The sequence below is a fragment of the Oncorhynchus masou genome, chromosome 28 (assembly GCF_036934945.1).
Source record: "Oncorhynchus masou masou isolate Uvic2021 chromosome 28, UVic_Omas_1.1, whole genome shotgun sequence".
In the NCBI taxonomy this organism is placed as follows: Eukaryota; Metazoa; Chordata; class Actinopteri; order Salmoniformes; family Salmonidae; genus Oncorhynchus; species Oncorhynchus masou.
The window spans coordinates 14,751,964-14,773,369 of record NC_088239.1 but is presented as its reverse complement, the minus strand read 5'-3'; the positions used below and the strand labels follow the sequence as shown (position 1 = coordinate 14,773,369).

The following is a 21,406-nucleotide window of genomic DNA, read 5'->3' as shown; positions in this document are numbered from 1 at the left end:
GATAGACAGGTTGTGAGAGAGAGGGTTAGGGAGAGGGGGATAGACAGGGTGTGAGAGAGAGGGTTAGGGAGAGGGGGATAGACAGGGTGTGAGAGAGAGGGTTAGAGAGAGGGGGATAGACAGGGTGTGAGAGAGAGGGTTAGGGAGAGGGGGATAGACAGGGTGTGAGAGAGGGGGATAGACAGGGTGTGAGAGAGAGGGTTAGGGAGAGGGGGATGGACAGGGTGTGAGAGAGAGGGTAGACAGGGGGAGAGGGGGATAGACAGGGTGTGAGAGAGAGGGTTAGGGGGAGGGGGATAGACAGGGTGTGAGAGAGAGGGTTAGGGAGAGGGGGATAGACAGGGTGTGAGAGAAAGGGTTAGAGAGAGGGGGATAGAGAGAGGGTTAGAGAGAGGGGGATAGACAGGGTGTGAGAGAGAGGGTTAGGGAGAGGGGGATAGACAGGGTGTGAGAGAGGGTTAGAGAGAGGGGGATAGACAGGGTGTGAGAGAGAGGGTTAGAGAGAGGGGGATAGACAGGGTGTGAGAGAGAGGGTTAGGGAGAGGGGGATAGAGAGGGTTAGGGAGAGAGGGTTAGGGAGAGGGGGATAGACAGGGTTAGGGAGAGGGGGTTAGGGGGAGGGGGATAGACAGGGTGTGAGAGAGAGGGTTAGGGAGAGGGGGATAGACAGGGTGTGAGAGAGAGGGTTAGGGAGAGGGGGATAGAGAGGGTGTGAGAGAGAGGGTTAGGGAGAGGGGGATAGACAGGGTGTGAGAGAGAGGGGGATAGAGAGGGTTAGGGAGAGGGGGATAGAGAGGGTTAGGGAGAGGGGGATAGACAGGGTGTGAGAGAGGGGGATAGAGAGGGTTAGGGAGAGGGGGTTAGAGAGAGAGGGTTAGAGAGAGAGGGTTAGAGAGAGAGGGTTAGGGTGAGGGGGATAGACAGGGTGTGAGAGAGAGGGTTAGGGAGAGGAGGATAGACAGGGTGTGAGAGAGAGGGTTAGAGAGAGGGGGATAGACAGGGTGTGAGAGAGGGGGATAGAGAGGGTTATGGAGAGGGGGTTAGAGAGAGGGGGATAGACAGGGTGTGAGAGAGAGGGTTAGGGAGAGGGGGTTAGAGAGAGGGTTAGGGAGAGAGGGATAGACAGGGTGTGAGAGAGAGGGTTAGGGAGAGGGGGTAGAGAGAGGGGGTTAGAGAGAGGGTTAGAGAGAGAGGGTTAGGGAGAGAGGGTTAGGGAGAGGGTTAGAGAGAGGGTTAGAGAGAGAGGGTTAGGGAGAGAGGGTTAGGGAGAGGGTTAGAGAGGGTTAGAGAGAGGGTTAGAGAGAGGGTTAGAGAGAGGGTTAGGGGGAGAGAGGGTTAGGGAGAGAGGGTTAGGGAGAGAGGGTTAGGGAGAGAGGGTTAGGGAGAGGGGGGTAGAGAGAGGGGGTTAGAGAGAGGGTTAGAGAGAGAGGGTTAGGGAGAGAGGGTTAGGGAGAGGGTTAGAGAGAGGGTTAGAGAGAGGGTTAGAGAGAGAGGGTTAGGGAGAGAGGGTTAGGGAGAGGGTTAGAGAGGGTTAAGGAGAGGGGGATAGAGAGGGTTAAGGAGAGGGGGATAGAGAGGGTTAGGGAGAGGGGGATAGAGAGGGTTAAGGAGAGGGGGATAGAGAGGGTTAGGGAGAGGGGGATAGAGAGGGTTAAGGAGAGGGGGATAGAGAGGGTTAGGGAGAGGGGGATAGAGAGGGTTAGGGAGAGGGGGATAGAGAGGGTTAGGGAGAGGGGGATAGAGAGGGTTAAGGAGAGGGGGATAGAGAGGGTTAAGGAGAGGGGGATAGAGAGGGTTAGGGAGAGGGGGATAGAGAGGGTTAGGGAGAGGGGGATAGAGAGGGGGATAGAGAGGGTTAGGGAGAGGGGGATAGAGAGGGTTAGGGAGAGGGGGATAGAGAGGGTTAGGGAGAGGGGGATAGAGAGGGTTAGGGAGAGGGGGATAGAGAGGGTTAGGGAGAGGGGGATAGAGAGAGGGTTAGGGAGAGGGGGATAGAGAGGGTTAAGGAGAGGGGGATAGAGAGGGTTAAGGAGAGGGGGATAGAGAGGGTTAAGGAGAGGGGGATAGAGAGGGTTAAGGAGAGGGGGATAGAGAGGGTTAGGGAGAGGGGGATAGAGAGGGTGTGAGAGAAGTATTTATATATCCTCAGTTTCATCACTTTTACACCATCGCTATGTCAACGAGTAACGATGTCACTTCCTATTTCCTGTGACCTCTAACCCCTGTCTCACCTTCCTCCACGGTGGAGTCCAGCTGAGTGACCTTGACGGCCAGGCGGTCGATGCGGTCCTGCAGGGAGTTGGCTCTCAGGTAGAACGTGTTGGCCTCATTGAACAGCTCTCCGAAGATGTCCTCTGCATGTTTACCTGCAGTACAAGGGTAGACAGATGGATCATGTGGTTAGCATGACATCCTGGTGCACTAAATTACGCCTACTATGTCTACCCTGTACTGCACATTGAGATAACTATAGACAACTGCTCTCTTTATAATGACAGTATATAAACTGCATGACAGACTGACAAGGTGAATCCAGGTGAACGTTATGATCCCAATGTAGAAAATATAAAAATAAAGTAAAAACCCTGCAATGAGTAGATGTGTCCAAACGTTTGACTGGTGCAGTGTACCACAAAATAACTTAAGAAGGCACACCTGTTGCATTCCAGGTGACTACCTCATGAAGCTGGTTGAGATAATGCTAAGAGTGTGCAAAGCTGTCATCAAGGCAAAGGGTGGCTATTTGAAGAATTTGTTTCACACTTTTTTGGTTACTACATGATTCCATATGGGTTATTTCATAGTTCTGTGTCTTCACTATTATTCTACAATGTAGAAAATAGTACAAATATAAAATAAACCCTGAATGAGTAGGTGTTCTAAAACTTTTGCCCGGTAGCGTATAAGTATGTATGTATGTGTGTATGATGTATGTATGTGTGTATGTATGTGTGTATGTGTGTATGTGTGTATGTATGTATGTATGTATGTATGTATGTATGTATGTATGTATGTATGTATGTATGTGTGTATGTGTGTATGTATGTATGTATGTGTGTATGTATGTGTGTATGTATGTATGTATGTGTGTATGTATGTATGTATGTGTGTATGTGTGTATGTATGTGTGTGTGTGTGTGTATGTATGTATGTATATGGGTAATGATGCTTCGGGAGAGGCAGTTGTTGATGTGTGCAGAAGGTCCCTGGTTCAAGCCCAGGTAGGGGCGAGGAGAGGGACGGAAGTTTACATACACTTAGGTTGGAGTCATTAAAACTAGTTGTTCAACCACTCCACAAATGTCTTGTTAACAAACTATAGTTTTGGCAAGTTGGTTAGGACATCTACTTTGTGCAGGACACAAGTCATTTTTACAACAATTGTTTACAGACTGATGTTTTCACTTATAATTCACTGTATCACAATTCCATTCGGTCAGACGTTTACATACACTAAGTTGACTGTGCCTTTAAACAGCTTGGAACATTCCAGAAAATGATGCCATGGCTTCAGAAGCTTCTGATAGGCTAATTTACATCCTTTCAGTCAATTGGAGGTGTACCTGTGGATGTATTTCAAGGCCTACCTTTCAACACAGTCTCTCTTTGCTTGACATCATGGGAAAGTCAAAAGAAATCAGCCAAGACCTCAGAAAAAATATTGTAGACCTCCACAAGTTTGGTTCATCCTTGGGAGCAATTTCCAAATGCCTGAAGGTACCACGTTCATCTGTACAAACAATAGTACACAAGTATAAACACCATGAGACCACGCAGCCATTATAACACTCAGGAAGGAGACGCCTTCTGTTTCCTAGAGATGAACGTACTTTGGTGCGAAAAGTGCAAATCAATCCCAGAACAACAGCAAAGGACCTTGTGAAGATGCTGAAGGAAACAGGTACAAAAGTATCTATATCCACAGTAAAACGAGTCCTATATCGACATAACCTGAAAGGCCCCTCAGCAAGGAAGAAGCCACTGTTCCACAACCGCCATAAAAAAGCCAGACTACGGTTTGCAACTGCACATGGGGACCATGATTGTACTTTTTGGAGAAATGTCTTCTGGTCTGATGAAACACAAATAGAACCGTTTGGCCATAATAATCATTGTTATGTTTGGAGGAAAAAGGGGGAGGCTTGCAAGCCGAAGAACACCATCCCAACCATGAAGCACGGGGGTGGCAGTATCATGGTGTGGGGATGCTTTGCTGCAGGAGGGACTGGTGCACTTCACAAAATAGATGGCATCATGAGGTAGGAAAATTATGTGGATATATTGAAATAGCATCTCAAGACATCAGTCAGGAAGTTAAAGCTTGGTCGCAAATGGGTCTTCCAAATGGACAATGACCCCAAGCACACTTCCAAAGTTGTGGCAAAATGGCTTAAGGACAACAAAGTCAAGGTATTGGAGTGGCCATCATAAAGCCCTGACCTCAATCCTATAGAAAATGTGTGGGCAGAACTGAAAAAGTGTGTGCGAGCAAGGAAGCCTACAAACCTGACTCAGATCCACCAGCACTGTCAGGAGGAATGGGCCAAAATTCACCCAACTTATTGTGGGAAGCTTGTGGATGGCTACCTGAAATGTGTGACCCAAGATAAACAATTTAAAGGCAATGCTACCAAATATTAATTGAGTGTATGAAAACTTCTGACCCACTGGGAATGTAATGAAATAAATAAAAGCTGAAATAAATCATTCTCTCTACTATTATTCTGACATTTCACATTCTTAAAATAAAGTGGTGATCCTAACTGACCTAAGACAATGCATTTGCACTCGGATTAAATGTCAGGAATTGTTAAAAACGGTGTTTTAATGCATTTGGCTGAGGTGTATGTAACCTTCCGACTTCAACTGTAAATAAATACATACGTACATATATAAACTTTTTCAGGACCCTGTCTTTCAAAGACAATTTGTAAAAATCCAAATAACTTCACAGATCTTCATTGTAAAGGGTTTAAACACTGTGTCCCATGTTGGTTCAATGAACCATAAACATTTAATGAACATGTACCTGTGGAACGGTCGTTAAGACACTAACAGCTTACAGACGGTAGGCAATTAAGGTCACAGTTATGAAATCTTAGTACACTAAAGAGGCCTTTTTACTGACTCTGAAAAACACCAAAAGAAAGATGCCCAGGGCCCCTGCTCATCTGAGTGAACGTGCCTTAGGCATGCTGCAAGGAGGCTGCAGATGTGGCCAGGGCAATAAATTGCAATGTCCATACTGTGAGACGACTAAGACAGCGCTACAGGGAGTAAGGACGGACAGCTGATCGTCCTCGCAGTGGCAGAACACTTGTTACAACACCTGCACAGGATCGGTACATCTGAACATCACACCTGCGGGACAGGTACAGGACGGCAACAACAACTTCCCGAGTTACACCAGGAACGCACAATCCCTCCATCAGTGCTCAGACTGTCCGCAATAGGCTGAGAGAGGCTGGACTGAGGGCTTGTAGGCCTGTTCTAAGGCAGGTCCTCACCAGACATCACCGGCAACAACGTCGCCTATGGGCACAAACCCACCGTAGCTGGACCAGACAGCACTGGCAAAAAAGTGCTCTTCACTGATGAGTCACGGTTTTGTCTCACCAGGGGTGATAGTCGGATTTGCATTTATTGTCGAAGGAATGAGCATTACACAGAGGCCTGTACTCTGGAGCGGGATCGAATGTGGAGGTGGAGGGTCCGTCATGGTCTGGGGCGGTGTGTCACAGCATCATCGAACTGAGCTTGTTGTCATTGCAGGCAATCTCAACGCTGTGCGTTACAGGGAAGACATCCTCCTCCCTTATGTGGTACCTTTCCTGCAGGCTCATCCTGACATGACCCTCCAGAATGACAATGCCACCAGCCATACTTCTCGTTCTGTGCGTGATTTCCTGCAAGACAGGAATGTCAGTGTTCTGCCATGGCCATCGAAGAGCCCGGATCTCAATCCCATTGAGCACGTGTGGGACATGTTGGATCGGAGGGTGAGGGCTAGGGCCATCCTCCCCAGAAATGACCCGGAACTTGCAGGTGCTTTGGTGGAAGAGTGGGGTAACATCACACAGCAAGAACTGGAGATGTACTAAGGTACCTAATGCAGCTGGTGGCCACACCAGATACTGACTGTTACTTTTGATTTTGTCCCCTCCCTTTGTTCAAGGACACATTAGTCCATTTCTGTTAGTCACATGTCTGTGGAACTTGTTTAGTTTGTCTCAGTTGTTAAATCTTGTTATGTTCATACAAATTTTTACAAACGTTAAGTTTGCTGAAAATAAACGCAGTTGACAGTGAGAGGACGTTTCTTTTTTTGCTGAGTTTATATACTACCATTCAAAAGTTTGGGGTCACTTGAAAGAAAAGCATATTTTTTGTCCATTAAAATAACATAAAATTGTCAGAAATACAGTGTAGACATTGTTAATGTTGTAAATGACTATTGTAGCTGGAAACGGCACATTTTATGGAATATCGATATAGGCGTACAGAGGCCCATTATCAGCAACCATCACTCCTGTGTTCCAATGGCACGCTGTGTTAGCTAATCCAAGTTTATAATTTTAAAAGGCTAATTGATCATTAGAAAACCATTTTGCTATTATGTTAGCACAGCTGAAAACTTTTGTCCTGATTAAAGAAGCAATGAAACTGGCCTTATTTAGATTAGTTGAGTATCTGCAGAATCAGCATTTGTGTGTTCGATTACAGGCTCAAAATGACCAGAAACAAAGACCTTTCTTCTGAAACTCTGGTGTAACTATTTAATGCGAGAAATTGCCAAGAAACTGAAGATCTCGTACAACGCTGTGTACTACTCCCCTTCACAGAACAGCGCAAACGGTCTCTAACCAGAATAGAAAGAGGAGTGGGAGGCCCCGGTGCACAACCGAGCAAGAAGACAAGTACATTAGTGACTAGTTTGAGAAACAGACGACTCACGTATCCTCAGTTGGCAGCATCATTAAATAGTACCCGCAAAACACCAGTCTCAACGTCAACAGGATTAAAGAGGCGACGCTGAGATGCTGGCCTTCTAGACAGAGTTCCTCTGTCCAGTGTCTGTGTTCTTTTGCCCATCTTAATCTTTTCTTTTTATTTGCCAGTGTGAGATGTCTTTTTCTTTGAAACTCTGCCTCGAAGGCCAGCATCCCGGAGTCGCCTCTTCACTGTTGACATTGAGACTGGTGTTTGGCGTCAGACAGGTAGGGGAAACCAACTGAGATGGACTTGAAGATTGGTACTATCAATTCTCTTTCTGCCATTCTTCTGGTAACAAATGTAACTAACAAATAGACCAGGGCACCACTGTCAGGGAAGGTCCTAGAGGAAAAATCCACAGCAATCAATCTTTGCTAGTGCAAGTCTGTTTAGGTCAGCATCAATACGTTTTAACAACGCTGAACTTTTGTGTGTCATACGCAAACGCACGCATGAATGCACACACACGGCGCGCGTGCACACGCACAATCTAGGCTATTTCTGTCACCATACTGACAGGATGACCTCTGGAGAAATATCTAGACTATTTCTGTCACCATACTGACAGGATGACCTCTGGAGAAACATCTAGACTATTCTATGTCACCATACTGACAGGATGACCTCTGGAGAAATATCTAGATTATTTCTGTCACCATACTGAGAGAATGACCTCTATCTAGAGGAAGGAAGGCAGGAAGAGAGATCTAGCATTCTGAGTTCCATCAACCCTGACCTCCCTTCATGGTTCTGACATTCAGTCCACCTCCACACACACACACACAGATGCGCACACACACACACGGATACACACACACGGATACACACACAGATGCACACACACACGGATACACACACGGATACATACACACACGGATACACACACACACGGATACACACCCCCACACTCACACACCTCCTGTCCCTAGCTCAGACCTTCCAGGCCTTTGTACCTAGTAATTTATATTTATCCCACACAGCAGCTGCTGAAAGGCCCACTCCCACCACAAGAACTCTCACAATGACAGAGAGCGAGAGAGAGAGAGAGAGAGAGAGAGAGAGAGAGAGAGAGAGAGAGAGAGAGAGAGAGAGAGAGAGAGAGAGAGAGAGAGAGGGGGAGACAGAGAGAGAGATAGAGAAAGAAAGAAAGCGAGACAGAAAGAGAGAGAGGGAAGAAAACAGAGTATGAGGAAGATGTAGAAAGCAAGAAAGGGAGGGTTGAGAGAAAGCGAGAGGGGGAGCAGTGGTGGTTGGATACTGGATATAAGGGAGGAAAGAATATGTCAATATATTCCACAGGACATGATATTGGTTGTGCCATGGGAACAGCCAGGGTATTCAGGCTCCTCCCCCTTACGTCATAGTCACTCTGTTTAGTATACCGCAGTACACCCAAACATATTCTGAATGTATTCTAGCGGAAATATCTAAACAGGATTACATCCTCCTGTGGGTCCATGATGACAGAGTCTTGACCTAGCGACCTGTAGGTCTGATCCTCACAAATCAATCACTGCTCCAGGATAGTGATGAGAGAGTATTTTAATGCGAGTGTGAAATAGTATAATATTGTAGTGAACGGCGGGGCAGGGAAGCGAACCTGGGTCGCTGGGGTGAAAGGCAAACACCCTACCCATTGCGCCAATAGGGTTAACTCACTTGGTAATTGTAACATGTCTCATATACTGAGGATCAATACAACCTGAGGAGAATAAGCATGTTATTCATAGGTGTGGAAGAGGGCAATGATAATGACATATGTTGCTGTTGACACACTGGTATAAAGCGTATGAAGTTGTTTGTAGTGTGTGGTTAGTGCTCTGAGAGAGTGTGTGTGTGTGTGTGCTCTGTGTGTGTGTTACTCAGGCTGCTGAGCTGGCGGATGATGGAGGAGAGGGTGTTGTTCACCACACACTCCAGTTCACTGCCTAAGCCCTCTGGTAACGCCCCCCGGCACAGGTGGCGCGGGTCGATGTTCCTCTTCACCAGAGGCATGGTGATGCCTCACACTGTCACACCTAGAGAGAAGCACAGGACACACAATACATATGATATATGACACACTCTACTTACATAAAGGATGTACTTACAGACTATTTTTGTTTTAAGTTATAACTATTGCAAGTATGGTAAGTAGTATAAACACAAACACACACACACACACAGATAGTCACATGGCCAGATGTATTACCACACACTAACAAACAACACAATCCTATTCTTCGAAACAGGGTTAAAGAGACTGGGCATACAACTGGGACCCGTCCAGACTGTAGTAGTAAACAGTAGCAGGCCATCGGCAGACAGATGAAGGTATTAGGAAAATAAGCTACAGTCCAGCTAATGCTTTCCAGCCTTACCACTATGCCCAGATGTAGGGTCAACAGCCCAAACATACACACACACACACACTCACTCTCCCGTGGCGTGCACGCTGAGACCCATTCCCTTGATTGTTCAGACCAACACACACACTCTCCCATGCAATTGGACACATTCACTAGATACTAAAGATCAAGTTGCCCATTCCTTGACACTAATCTAAGGTGAGGTTAGCATCTTCCCTAGAATGGTTAAAATCAGGATCTGAGGAGGCTAAGCTGATCCTAGATCTGAGTCTAAGGGCAGCTTCTATAGCAGATGAAAAAGGGATCTCAGAAAGCATCGGAGCGGCCATCTTATCTGGGCCTCTTCCTGCTTCCTGTTTTTGCAGCCTCCGCCCGGCTTCAGCTTCCTGTTCCTCACAGTGCAACATCTCTACTCCCTGTCCTCCCAGAGGAGCAGCAGAAGAACAATACAGCTTAAGGAACTGCTGGGGGCCACACTCCCAACAGCAAAGCCCTTAGTCATGCACTTTATTTCAGATCTAGTATGCTAGGCTGTGTGTGTCATTGATGAATAGGGCGTTTTGTGAAGGGAAAGGTGATATCTATCTAGTCAGTTGCACAACTGAATGCATTCCACCGAAATGTGTCTTGCGCATTTAACCCAACCCCTCTGAATCAGTGAGGTGCGGTTGGCTACCTTAATCAATGTCCAGGTCATTGGTGCCCGGGAGCAATTGTTGTTTGGGGCTAACTGCCTTGCTCAAGGGCAGAACGGCATAGTATTCCAACTTGCTGGCTCAGGGATTTGAACCAGCGACATTTCAGTTACTGGCCCAACAACCTTAACTGCGAGGCTCGACCCTTTGATGGTGTTGACAGAGAAAATAGTCATTTCTGACCACCAAGTAGCAACCTCCCCACAAGGCTACGGCAGAGTCCTCCGCTGGCCTCGGTCCAATACCCCCTGCCCTGCTGACAGCCATAAACCAATAAGGGACAACATAGGGGAAATTACTCCATCACCGTCTGCTGCCACCAAACTCACTGAAAACAGCTAATTAGGCATGCTGTTAAACAGATAGCGCCATGGTTTGTGTATGGAACCAGGCCTACATTATTATAGAAAAACGCTCGTTTCTGAAATGTGTTGGTCTGCTCTGCTTGGAAGTTCTGAGTATAGTTAACATATGCCGTGAGTTGTATTGGTTCTTGTCTGGTGTGACAATGGGGAGATAATTAAGAGGTTGGGGTGGGGAGGCAAATGAAAGGAAGGGGAGAGAGGAAAGGAACATGTGTGTGTGTGTGTGTGTGAGGGGGTAAATCATGTGTGTATATGGTGTGTGTGTGTATGTGTGTGTGTGTGTATGGAGAGTGAGTTAGTGAGGGAGGGGGTGTGCAAGGGCCTCAGGGAAGCCACTCTGAAAGGTTCCTAGGACAATAGAGCTCCGTTCACACGGCAACAGCAGAGTGCTCCCATGCATGCCTCCCCCTCCGCTCCCCTCCTCCTCCCTAGACCTCCTTTAACACACCCTGAAACGAGGGCACTCCACTCAGAAAGGAAGAGATGGTAGAAAGAGAGACACATGGAAAAATAGAGAGAGAGTTTAGATTACAATTTCTTATAGTTAGTCACTTTCAGGTTTGCAAATATAGTTGCAATGTACAGGGAAATTCTTAAGCTCCGAGCTCCAACAGTGCAGGTGTGAATGAGACAATAATAATACAATTAATATTATATACATTAGTGATGGCCGGTGTCGTTTAAGATGAGGGAGGACGATACATTTCTTTATGAGCATGGCCTTATTTCTATTACAGCATATTGGATGACTGTCATTCAAATTCCATTCACCCAGCTCAATGTAACAACGATAGGTTTAGGCTACTACATGATACTCAAATTTCCCTATACCCATCATGAGTTTGCTACAACCTAGCCTATTAATGAAAGTTTACAACGTAGGTGGACAGGTCAAGTACATTTTTTGTAATCAAGGTGACAGTGACACATTCAATACCACCTTGTACACTCTTGCCTGCATCTAGCTGATCTAGGGTGTAGTCATTAGTCCAACGGCTACAAACGAGAGTTTCTTTTGGACAAATTCAGGTATGTTTATCCCTATTTCGTTCCGTTTGCTTCCGTTTAAGAAACGTTTTTCAACAGAATCGGCATAATGACCTCCCGGGTGGCGCAGTGGTTAAGGGCGCTGTACTGCAGCGCCAGCTGTGCCATCAGAGACTCTGGGTTCGCGCCCAGGCTCTGTTGTCACTGGCTGCGACCGGGAGGTCCGTGGGGCAATGCACATTTGGCCTAGCGTCATAAGGGGGGGGGCTTGGCCGGTAGGGATGTCCTTGCCTCATCGTGCACCAGCGACTCCTGTGGCGGGACTGGCGCAGTGCGCGCTAACTAAGGTTGGCAGGTGCACGGTGTTTCCTCTGACACATTGGTGCACATCTGGGTTGGATGTGCGCTGTGTTAAGAAGCAGTGCAGCTTGGTTGGGTTGTGTATTGGAGGATGCATGACTCTCAACCTTCGTCTCTCCAGAGCCCATACGTGAGTTGTAGCGATGAGACAAGATAGTAGCTACTAAAACAATTGGATACCACAAAATTGGGGTAAAATAAAATAAAAACCATAGCATTAGTAACTGGTTTTACAATGTAAAATCCACTCAAACGTGAAACAGAAATGTCTAGGTGTTGCAATAAGGGGATAGAATAATGAAATGCTAGCAATTATTGTACTATTGGATGGAATCTAGATTTACCACATAGGTCCTATCTATGTGTGCATTTAAACGTGTGAAAGCAACAGAAAACATTTCAACAAGAGAAAAAAAGTTTTCCACTGGTGGGAGTTTGGTCTTCGAACACAGTAATAATTCATTTTAAGTACAAATTCCAAATGCAAGCTTCATAAGTAAATTATTAATTTTAATGAATTGTTGCATATTCAAATACCAGTAGGCCTATGCTAGTAATTGTTACATATCCAAATACCAGTAGGCCTATGCTAGTAATTGTTGCATATCCAAATACCAGTAGGCCTATGCTAGTAATTGTTACATATCCAAATACCAGTAGGCCTATGATAGTAATTGTTACATATCCAAATACCAGTAGGCCTATGCTAGTAATTGTTACATATCCAAATACCAGTAGGCCTATGCTAGTAATTGTTACATATCAAAATACCAGTAGGCCTATGCTAGTAATTGTTACATATCCAAATACCAGTAGGCCTATGCTAGTAATTGTTACATATCAAAATACCAGTAGGCCTATGCTAGTAATTGTTACACATCCAAAGACCAGTAGGCCTATGCTAGTAAATGTGTTGCCCCATTGCTGGTGAGCTTGCAAAGTAAATAGTTCATATTATTGATCACCCCCCAAAATATTTATTTATTATGGCAATCCTCTCTCCCAACAATTTGAGTTTTCACTGCATCCGATCCTATATCTGTGCAACAAATCAGCAATCTGTTGGCTCGCTCACCCGACCTGCGTTGATTGACAGTTTGCTGGTCCAATCAGAGTTCAAAGTGCGCGTTTCCCTAGCCAATCTGTTGCAGGTTTTTTCTTTTGCAAGGGTGATGCTGTGGCTACTGTCTCTGGCTGCGTGTAGAGTCGGCCTAATCCACGTAGAACCTGTGCCACAAGATGAGTGACGAAACATGTTAGATCATTTCAAGTCATCAGTCTCAAGACAAAGTCGAGTCCCGAGTCTTGAGGCTCCAAGTCAAGTCTCAAGTTATTTTATTTTCTATCAAGTTGAGTCTCAAATCAAATTTGTACACAACTCTGAAAATAACGCATATAAATAGCGAGTCTGGATTTGATTAGAGCTTTGATCTAAAATTCAAGCCTCATGCTTCCTGAGCCATACATTAAATACATTTTATGAGCACAAGTCCAAAAAAGCTCAAATGATTGTGCCGTTATCCAATATATAGGCTACTGCACATTACGCAGGACAGAAAAACATAAAAGCCCATAGATGTAACTAGCTATGTGCTCTCTTGGGTAAATCATTGAAACTAGCTCTAGTAGGCTAATCTTTTTGAGTGTGATCTGTATTTCTTTGCTGTATTACTATATTTCTTAACTGTATTGTTATATTACGCACATCATTCAAACCATGATAAAGCAGAAAAGAACATGTGATTCTGGTGCAGCACGTGCAGCCTACAAAGTTACAAGCATAGGCTAGAGAATTTGAATTTAATTTTGAAATATAATAGGGCCTATTTGTATAATTAGTAGGCTGACGCATATATAGCTTCCATAACATTTCCCTTAATGTTATTAGCCTACCTCTTTCTCTCTCCATTGTTGCGTCATTCCTTCCTCACTTTCAACAGGCAATTAAATGAGTTCCGTTGTCCTCATCTCCATCATTCTAATGACATGCTGAATAATATAGGACTAGAATTACATGCAGATGGCTTTCACTTCTCTTTACGAAGATTGAATGGATATGGAACTGAATAAATAACTGCTAACCTACCACGTTCGCTCTTCTTTCAAACTACCCGTGAGTTCTATTGGCTGCTGTATTTAACGTTCAGAAAACAAGAGCTTCGAATTGTCTATTGGTAGAAGAAATGCAAAATGTAATGTCCAGCAAGCTATTCTAGGTTAGCTTTTCCAGCATTTGACTCCAAGAGCTAAGGGGCATTTTATTTAAAGGAGAGGCCAGTGGACCACAGGGGCATGCATATTGGCAAGATATTAATTAGAAGCTTACTATGCATAACCCATAATGTATTAGTTCAATATAAGGCTAATTCTGCATTGAATTCATCACCTGAAAGAGATAGGCTAGGACTTCTATACAGTGCATTCGAAAAGTATTCAGACCCCTTGACTTTTTCCACATTTTATAATGAAATAGCCTTATTCTAAAGCAATTGGCATCCACAATTGTTTATTTCATATTTAATAAAAATCAGACTTTGCTTTAGAGTTTTTTATGCAGCATAATATTGTAAATAATAAAACAAATTAAACTGGCATGGACAAAAATGATGGCACCCTTAACCTAATATTTTTCTGCACAACCTTTAGAGGCAATCACTGCAATCAAACGTTTTCTGTATCTCTCAATGAGACTTCTGCATCTGTTAACAGGTACTCAAGTGCATCCAGATTCCATTGATCATACTTGAGATGTTTATTCAAATTGATTGGAGTCCACTTGTGGTAAATTCAATTGATTGGATATGACTTGGAAAGGCACACACCTGTCTATATACGGTCCCACAGTTGACAGTGTATGTCAGAGCAGAAACCAAGCCATGAGGTCAAAATGATTGTCCGTAGGACTCAGACAGGACTGTGTCGAGGCACAGATCTGGGGAAGGGTACCAAAAAATGTCTGCAGCATTGAAGGTCCAAGAACACAGTGGCCTCCATCATTCTTAAATGGAAGAAGTTTGGAACCACCAAGACCCTTCTTAGAGCTGGCCGCTCAGAGCAATTGGGGGAGAAGGGCCTTGGTCAGGGAGGTGACCAAGAGATGATCGTGGACTTCAGGAAACAGCAGAGGGAGCCCCCCCCCTGTCCACATCGATTGGACCACAGTGGAGAAGGTGGAAAGCTTCAAGTTCCTCTGCGTACACATCACTGACTAACTGAAATGGTCCATCCACACAGAGTGTGGTGAAGAAGGCGCAACAACGCCTCTTCAACCTCAGGAGCCTAAAGCAATTTGGATTAACACCTAAAACCCTCAAACTTTTCTAGATGCACAATCGAGAGCATCCTGTTGGGCTGTATCACCGCCTGGTACGGCAACGGCACCCCTCACAACCGCAAAGCTCTCCAGAGGGTGGTGCAGTCTGCACAACGTATTACCGGGGGCAAAGGACACCTACAGCACCCGATGCCATCGGAAGGTCAAAAATATCATCAAGGACATCAACCATGCGAGTCACTGACTGTTCACCCCGCTATCATCCAGAAGACGAGGTCAGTACAGGTGCATCAAAGCAGGGACCGAGAGACTGAAAAACAGCTTCTATCTCAAGGCCATCAGACTGTTAAACAGCCATCACCAGCACATCAGAGGTGGCTGCCTATAGACATAGAGTAGGAATCACTGGCCACTTTAAGGAAATTAAACACGAGCCACTTTAATAATGTATCTGTATCTAGCATTACTTATCTCATATGTATAAACTGTACTCTATACTATTCTACACTATCTGTCACTTTAATTGTGTGTAATTATTGCATCACCCATCTCATGTGTATATACTGTATTCTTTACTACTCCACTGTTTCTTAGTCAAATTCCACTCTCTGACATATGTATAGATATTCCTAATCAATTCCTTACTTAGATTTACGTGTATTTTGGGTATATGTTGTGAAACTGTTAGATATTACTTATTAGATATTACTGCACTGTCGGAGCTAGAAGCACCCGCAATAACATCTGCTAAACAAGTGTATGTGACCAATAAAACTATTTTATTTGATCCCGATGGTCACTCTGGCAGAGCTTCAGAGTTCTGCTGTGGAGATGGGAGAACCTTCCAGAGGATAACCATTTCTGCAGCACTCCACCAAATCAGGCCTTTATGGTAGAGTGACCAGACAGAAGACACTCCAAGCCCGCTTCGAGTTTGCCAAAAGAAAGGACTCTGAACGTGAGAAACAAGATTCTCAGGTCTGATGAAACCAAGATTGAACTCTTTGGCCTGAATGCCAAGCGTCACGTCTGGAGGATACCTGGCACCATCCCTATGGTGAAGCATGGTGGTGACAGCATCATGCTGTGGGGATGTTTTTCAGCGGCAGGGACTGGGATACTAGTCAGGATCGAGGGAAAGATGAACTGAGCAAGGTACAGAGAGATCCTTGATGAAAACCTGCTCCAGATTGAGATGGTTAGGGATGAGTTGGACCGCAGACTCAAGGAAAAGCAGCCAATGAGTGCTCAGCATGTGGAAACTCCTTCAAGACTATTGGAAAATCATTCCAGGTGAAGCTGGTTGAAAGAATACTAAGAGTGCGCAAAGCTGTCATCAAGGCAAAGGGGGGGTACTTTGAAGAATCTCAAATATAAAATATATTTTCATTTGTTTAACACTTTTTTGGTTACTACATTATTCCATGTGTCTTATTTCATAGTTTTGATGTTTTATTCTACAATGTAGAAAATAGTAAAAATAAAGAAAAACCCTTGAATGAGTAGGTGTGTCCAAACTTTTGACTGGTCCTCTATATACAGACGTGCTCAAATTTGTTGGTACCCCTCCACAAAATTCAAAGAACGCACAATTTTCTCTGAAATAACTCGAAACTGACAAAAGCAATTGGCATCCACAATTGTTTATTCCATATTTAATAGAAATCAGACTTTGCTTTAGAGTTTTTGTTATTCAACATAATATTGTAAATAATAAAACAAATTAAACTGGCATGGACAAAAATGATGGGACCCTTAACCTAATATTTTGTTGCACAACCTTTAGAGGTAATCACTGTAATCAAATGTTTTCTGTAGCTCTCAATGAAACTTCTGCACCTGTTAACAGGTAGTTTGGCCCACTCCTCCTGAGCAAAACTGCTTCAGGTTTGATGGGTGCCTTCTCCAGACTGCAAGATTCAGCTCTTTCCATAAATGTTAGATAGGATTCAGATCAGGCCTCATAGAAGGCCACTTCAGAAAAGTCCAATGTTTTGTTCTTATCCATTCTTGGGTGCTTTTAGCTGTGTGTTTTGGGTCATTATCCTGTTGGAGGGCCCATGACCTACGACTGAGACAGAGCTTTCTGAAACTGAGCAGTACGTTTTGTTCCACAATGCCACGATAGTCTTGAGATTTCATTGTGCCCTGCACAGATTCAAGGCACCCTGTGCCAGGCGCAGCAAAGTAGCCCCAAAACATAATCAAGCCTCCTCCATGTTTCACTGTAGGAATGTTGTTATTTTCTTTGTGAGCTTCATTTTTTCATCTGTGAACATAAAGCTGATGCGACTTGCCAAAAAGCTCCAGTTTTGACTCATCTGTCCAGAGGACATTCTCCCAGAAGGACTGTGGCTTGTCAATATGCATTTTAGCAAATTCCAGTCTGTCTTTGTTTTTCATTCAAAAGTGGAGCCCTCCTGGGGTCTTCTTCCACTGTCGCTGAAAAAGCGATCAGAAACTGACGTACCTTCAGCTTGGATCTCTTTGGCAGTTATCCTTGGTTATTTTTCTGCCATTCACACTCTCCTTCTGTTCAATCTGGGGTTGATTTTCCTCTTGTTGCTGCGCCCAGGGAGGTTGGCTACAGTTCCATGGACCTGAAACTTTTTAATAATATTTGCAACTGTTGTCACAGGAACATCAAGCTGCTTGGAGGTGGTCTCATAGCCTTTACTTTTACCATGCTTGTCTATTATTGTCTTTCTGATCTCCTCAGACAAATCTCTCCTTGCTTTCTCTGGTACATGTTCAGTGTGGTGCACACAGTGATACCAAACGGCACAGTGACTACTTTTCTCCATTTAAATAGGCTGAATGATTGATTACAAGATTGGAGACGTGTGTGATACTAATTAGTTTGAAATATCACTATAATCCAATTATTTATTATCATCTTTTCTAAGGGGTAGCAACAAATGTGTCCAGGCCATTTTAGAATATCTTTGTAGAATAAGCAATAATTCATCCCTTTTCACAGCTTCTTTGCTTTATTCTATGGCATACCAAAAGCATGCAAGTATACATGATAAAATAGCTTTTAATTGCATCCCTTTTCAGGAGGACTGAAGCACTATTTTAATGAACTGTAAGGATACCAACAGATTTGAGCATAAATAATGTCTGTATATCAATTTTGAACAGGATTATCTTTTTGGATGCAATTTGAATGGAATTGATGAGAGAGAGAGGAAGACTGCTTGTGGATGCTCTGATTTAAAGCAACGATAGGCTGTTTAAAAACTCTGCAGCTGCAATCATTTAAAAAAAAGGTGACCCCCGAAAGCCAGATGGAGATGTGTAAATTAGACACACATTCGGTCCATATATTATTGTAGCATAGACTATGCTGTAGCAAATGTAGGCCTACATGTCACAAGACAAAAAGTTACCATGATGAGATGATAGGTCTACATGCATTGTGAACTGCGCTCCATACTGAGATGGTCTGTCTGACCCAACCATGAGTGTTCATGACTGACCATGCAGAGAACAGAGTGAAGGCAGTAGAGAATACATAGTTGGACTTGCAAATAATTTAACAGTTCCAAGTCACGTCACTATCTACATTAATAATTTATTATAGTTGACCGTTTCCACACAGTTATATATCCCGGGAAAAGTGAGTGGTTTTGGGCGGTAAATCTCGATAACCTGACGTCCTCCAGAAATTGTCATAATTACTGTGTAAGTCTATGTAAGGGGGTGAGAACTATGAGCCTCCTAGATTTTGTATTTTAGTCAATAAACCCAGAGGACAGAAGCTAGCTATCCTCCGGCTACACTGTGGCGCTGTTGAGGCTACTGTAGACCTTCTTTGTTTTAATCAATTATTTGGTAACGTGAATGTATTTAGTACGGTTTTATCTAAAACTAGCTTTTTTAATGTTACACTATTTTCATGAAATTCACTGAGGATGGTCCTCCCCTTCCTCCTCTGAGGAGCCTCCACTGATATGAGTAAGAACATTTGAGAAAGAGAGAGGTGGGGAGAGAGAGCAAGAGATGTAAAACACCAGTGAGTTGGGGAGAGAGAGATGGGGAGAGAGAGATGGGGAGAGAGAGGTGGGGAGAGAGAGCAAGAGATGTAAAACACCAGCGAGTTGGGGAGAGAGAGATGGGGAGAGAGAGGTGGGGAGAGAGAGGTGGGGAGAGAGAGCAAGAGATGTAAAACACCAGCGAGTTGGGGAGAGAGAGGTGGGGAGAGAGAGGTGGGGAGAGAGAGGTGGGGAGAGAGAGGTGGGGAGAGAGAGGTGGGGAGAGAGTGAGAAACTGCACGTAGTCAAAGAAAGGGTAGTGCCCTAATACAAACACACAGGAATAGCTCCGCCAGGCATACAGGCTACTCTGACAAACTGATAACTTTAATGACAGAGTTAAAGTCCTTTTCTCTGTCAGGCACACAAATCCACTATAGCCTCTCAGACGATTAGCAGCACATTTGCCATCTCGAGAGCTCAGAGAGCAGAGGGCCTTTGAACTTCACTAGAGGCATCCTGACTGCTGCCACTAGGATGTAGTTCATGTGTCTCCCTAAAGACCCTCTACGCCCACACACAGCTTTTACTATGGATGCCGAAATTCCAGGGCAGGGCAACATTATCAATTTATGAGTCAAGTACAGACTTTTGGCGCAAGAGCTTGTGGTGGGGTCATCAATATTGCAAGATCAATTATGTCAGGTTACACATTGCCCTACAAATTACGCTAAAACTCAAACTCTGACATTGCTAGATCATGCATGATCTCGACACCATGCCTATTCGCCCTGATAGCCAGTTATATTAATAAATATACAGGCTATATTAATTATAGCCTGTGACCCTTATAATAATTGACATGTCACTGCCCTACATTCACAGAATAATGTAGCCCATTGCACATATTAATAGAACAATTGTAGTTAATCCATCTTGCTTTAAGTAGAGTGGGTGAGCAACAAAAAATGCCGCCTGTGCGCGGGCTGCAGGCAGTGCACAAACACAACACAGCCTATTCTACACACGCAGACAACACTGATGGCAAGCGCGATCAATCAAAGTTCCTCAGTGTCTCTTCCCGTTACTGATGGGTTGGTTGACCTACATCTGTTTAACGATTCTATTTCCCAGCCTGCATCGATAGCAACAATATTATAACCCAACTTAGTTGCAACACTTTCTACATCAAATGCATTTAGTCCGTTCCAGTAAACAATAAATCAACCGGGTCCAAGCCATTCAGTGGCCAAATGGAGTGTGCAAAAATAGGCTATAATTTTAATTAAAGAATCGGGCCTTGGACACAGAACTCGTAAAAAGCCCTTGTGCTTCATCATTATAATCTATTGAGTGTCCACTAGTGGTGGCCGGCCGCTATGTCCAGTCAGTGGTTCGACCATTTGGATTAACGCAATTCCACACACACATACATATATATAAAAAAAATACATTAAATTAGGGGCAGATATAAACAGTTTGGCAAGAAATATTCCGAATCTTATGAGTTATAAAAGCATAGTAAATACCCTCACCAGCAGTCAGAAATGTAATAGATTAATCTGGCAGCATGTCCCGTTAGATACTCCTCCTGTTCGCGCTGCCATCTGTGTCCCTGGCGGTCTGGCCACTCTAAACAATCCACCGCGGGGGGCGGGATACACCGTCAGCCTCCGCCAATCAGCATTCAGCAAGGATTTAATAAGTAGTGGGTGTTCCTATTGTCAAATTGCAGCCCTTGAAAGGCATGAGTGACATCGAGGTTCCCTGTTGGGCATGGATAGGGCGGGGTGTCAGGGTGTGTAGGGGAGGCTACAGCGGGTTTACCATTTTATGCAATCCAGTCCCCATGTCGTGTTAACGATAAAGGCTTAAAAGAAACACATTTTGGGGGATGGAGGATTTGGCCTACAGTTTAAAATGGTCTTATAACTGGGGCATCTTTTGAGAGAGTTTTTTGGGAGCAATTGACACGTGGCAGTGGTGGGTTTAACGATAGAGCTGGACTGATTCCATTCTAGCAGCTTTAGTAACTGACTGGGATGACGGCTTGCTTTAGGGATGCACAAGCTTTGAACTAGGCAATGGGGGCAGACTATATTTTGGGAGAGGGCAACCTCATCTTCTGTGTAAGTGTGTGAGAGAGAGAAAGACAGAGGGCAGAGAACCAGTAATGACAGATCTTAGAGATTAAAAAATGAAATAAATAAAAAGCAGGACGAACTGGGATTGTTCCATTATTGAAGACAATCTATTCCTGGAAGAGAACATAACCTGGAAAAAAGCACTCACACACAGAGAGAGGGGGACAGACAGACAGACTAAGAGACAGCAAGACAGAGACAGCAAGACAGAGACAGAGAGACAGAGAGACAGAGAGACAGAGAGACAGAGAGAGAGGGGGACA

The 21,406-nt window shown here is 44.4% G+C and overlaps 1 protein-coding gene across 1 annotated transcript in view; it reads right to left on the bottom strand.

The window, feature by feature from the left end:
- The window catches only part of LOC135517230 (actin-binding protein WASF3-like), a 30,901-nt gene extending 9,752 nt beyond the window's left edge, over positions 1-21,149 (bottom strand). Inside the window, exons 1-3 of the mRNA XM_064941345.1 lie at positions 20,535-21,149; positions 8,856-9,011; positions 2,232-2,366 (exon numbers count right to left, since the gene is read on the bottom strand). Of these exons, the coding sequence (XP_064797417.1) occupies positions 2,232-2,366; positions 8,856-8,988 (268 nt within the window). The 5' untranslated portion in view covers positions 8,989-9,011; positions 20,535-21,149. The remainder of the gene's footprint in view (positions 1-2,231; positions 2,367-8,855; positions 9,012-20,534) is intronic.
- Between the last annotated feature and the right edge of the window lie 257 nt (positions 21,150-21,406).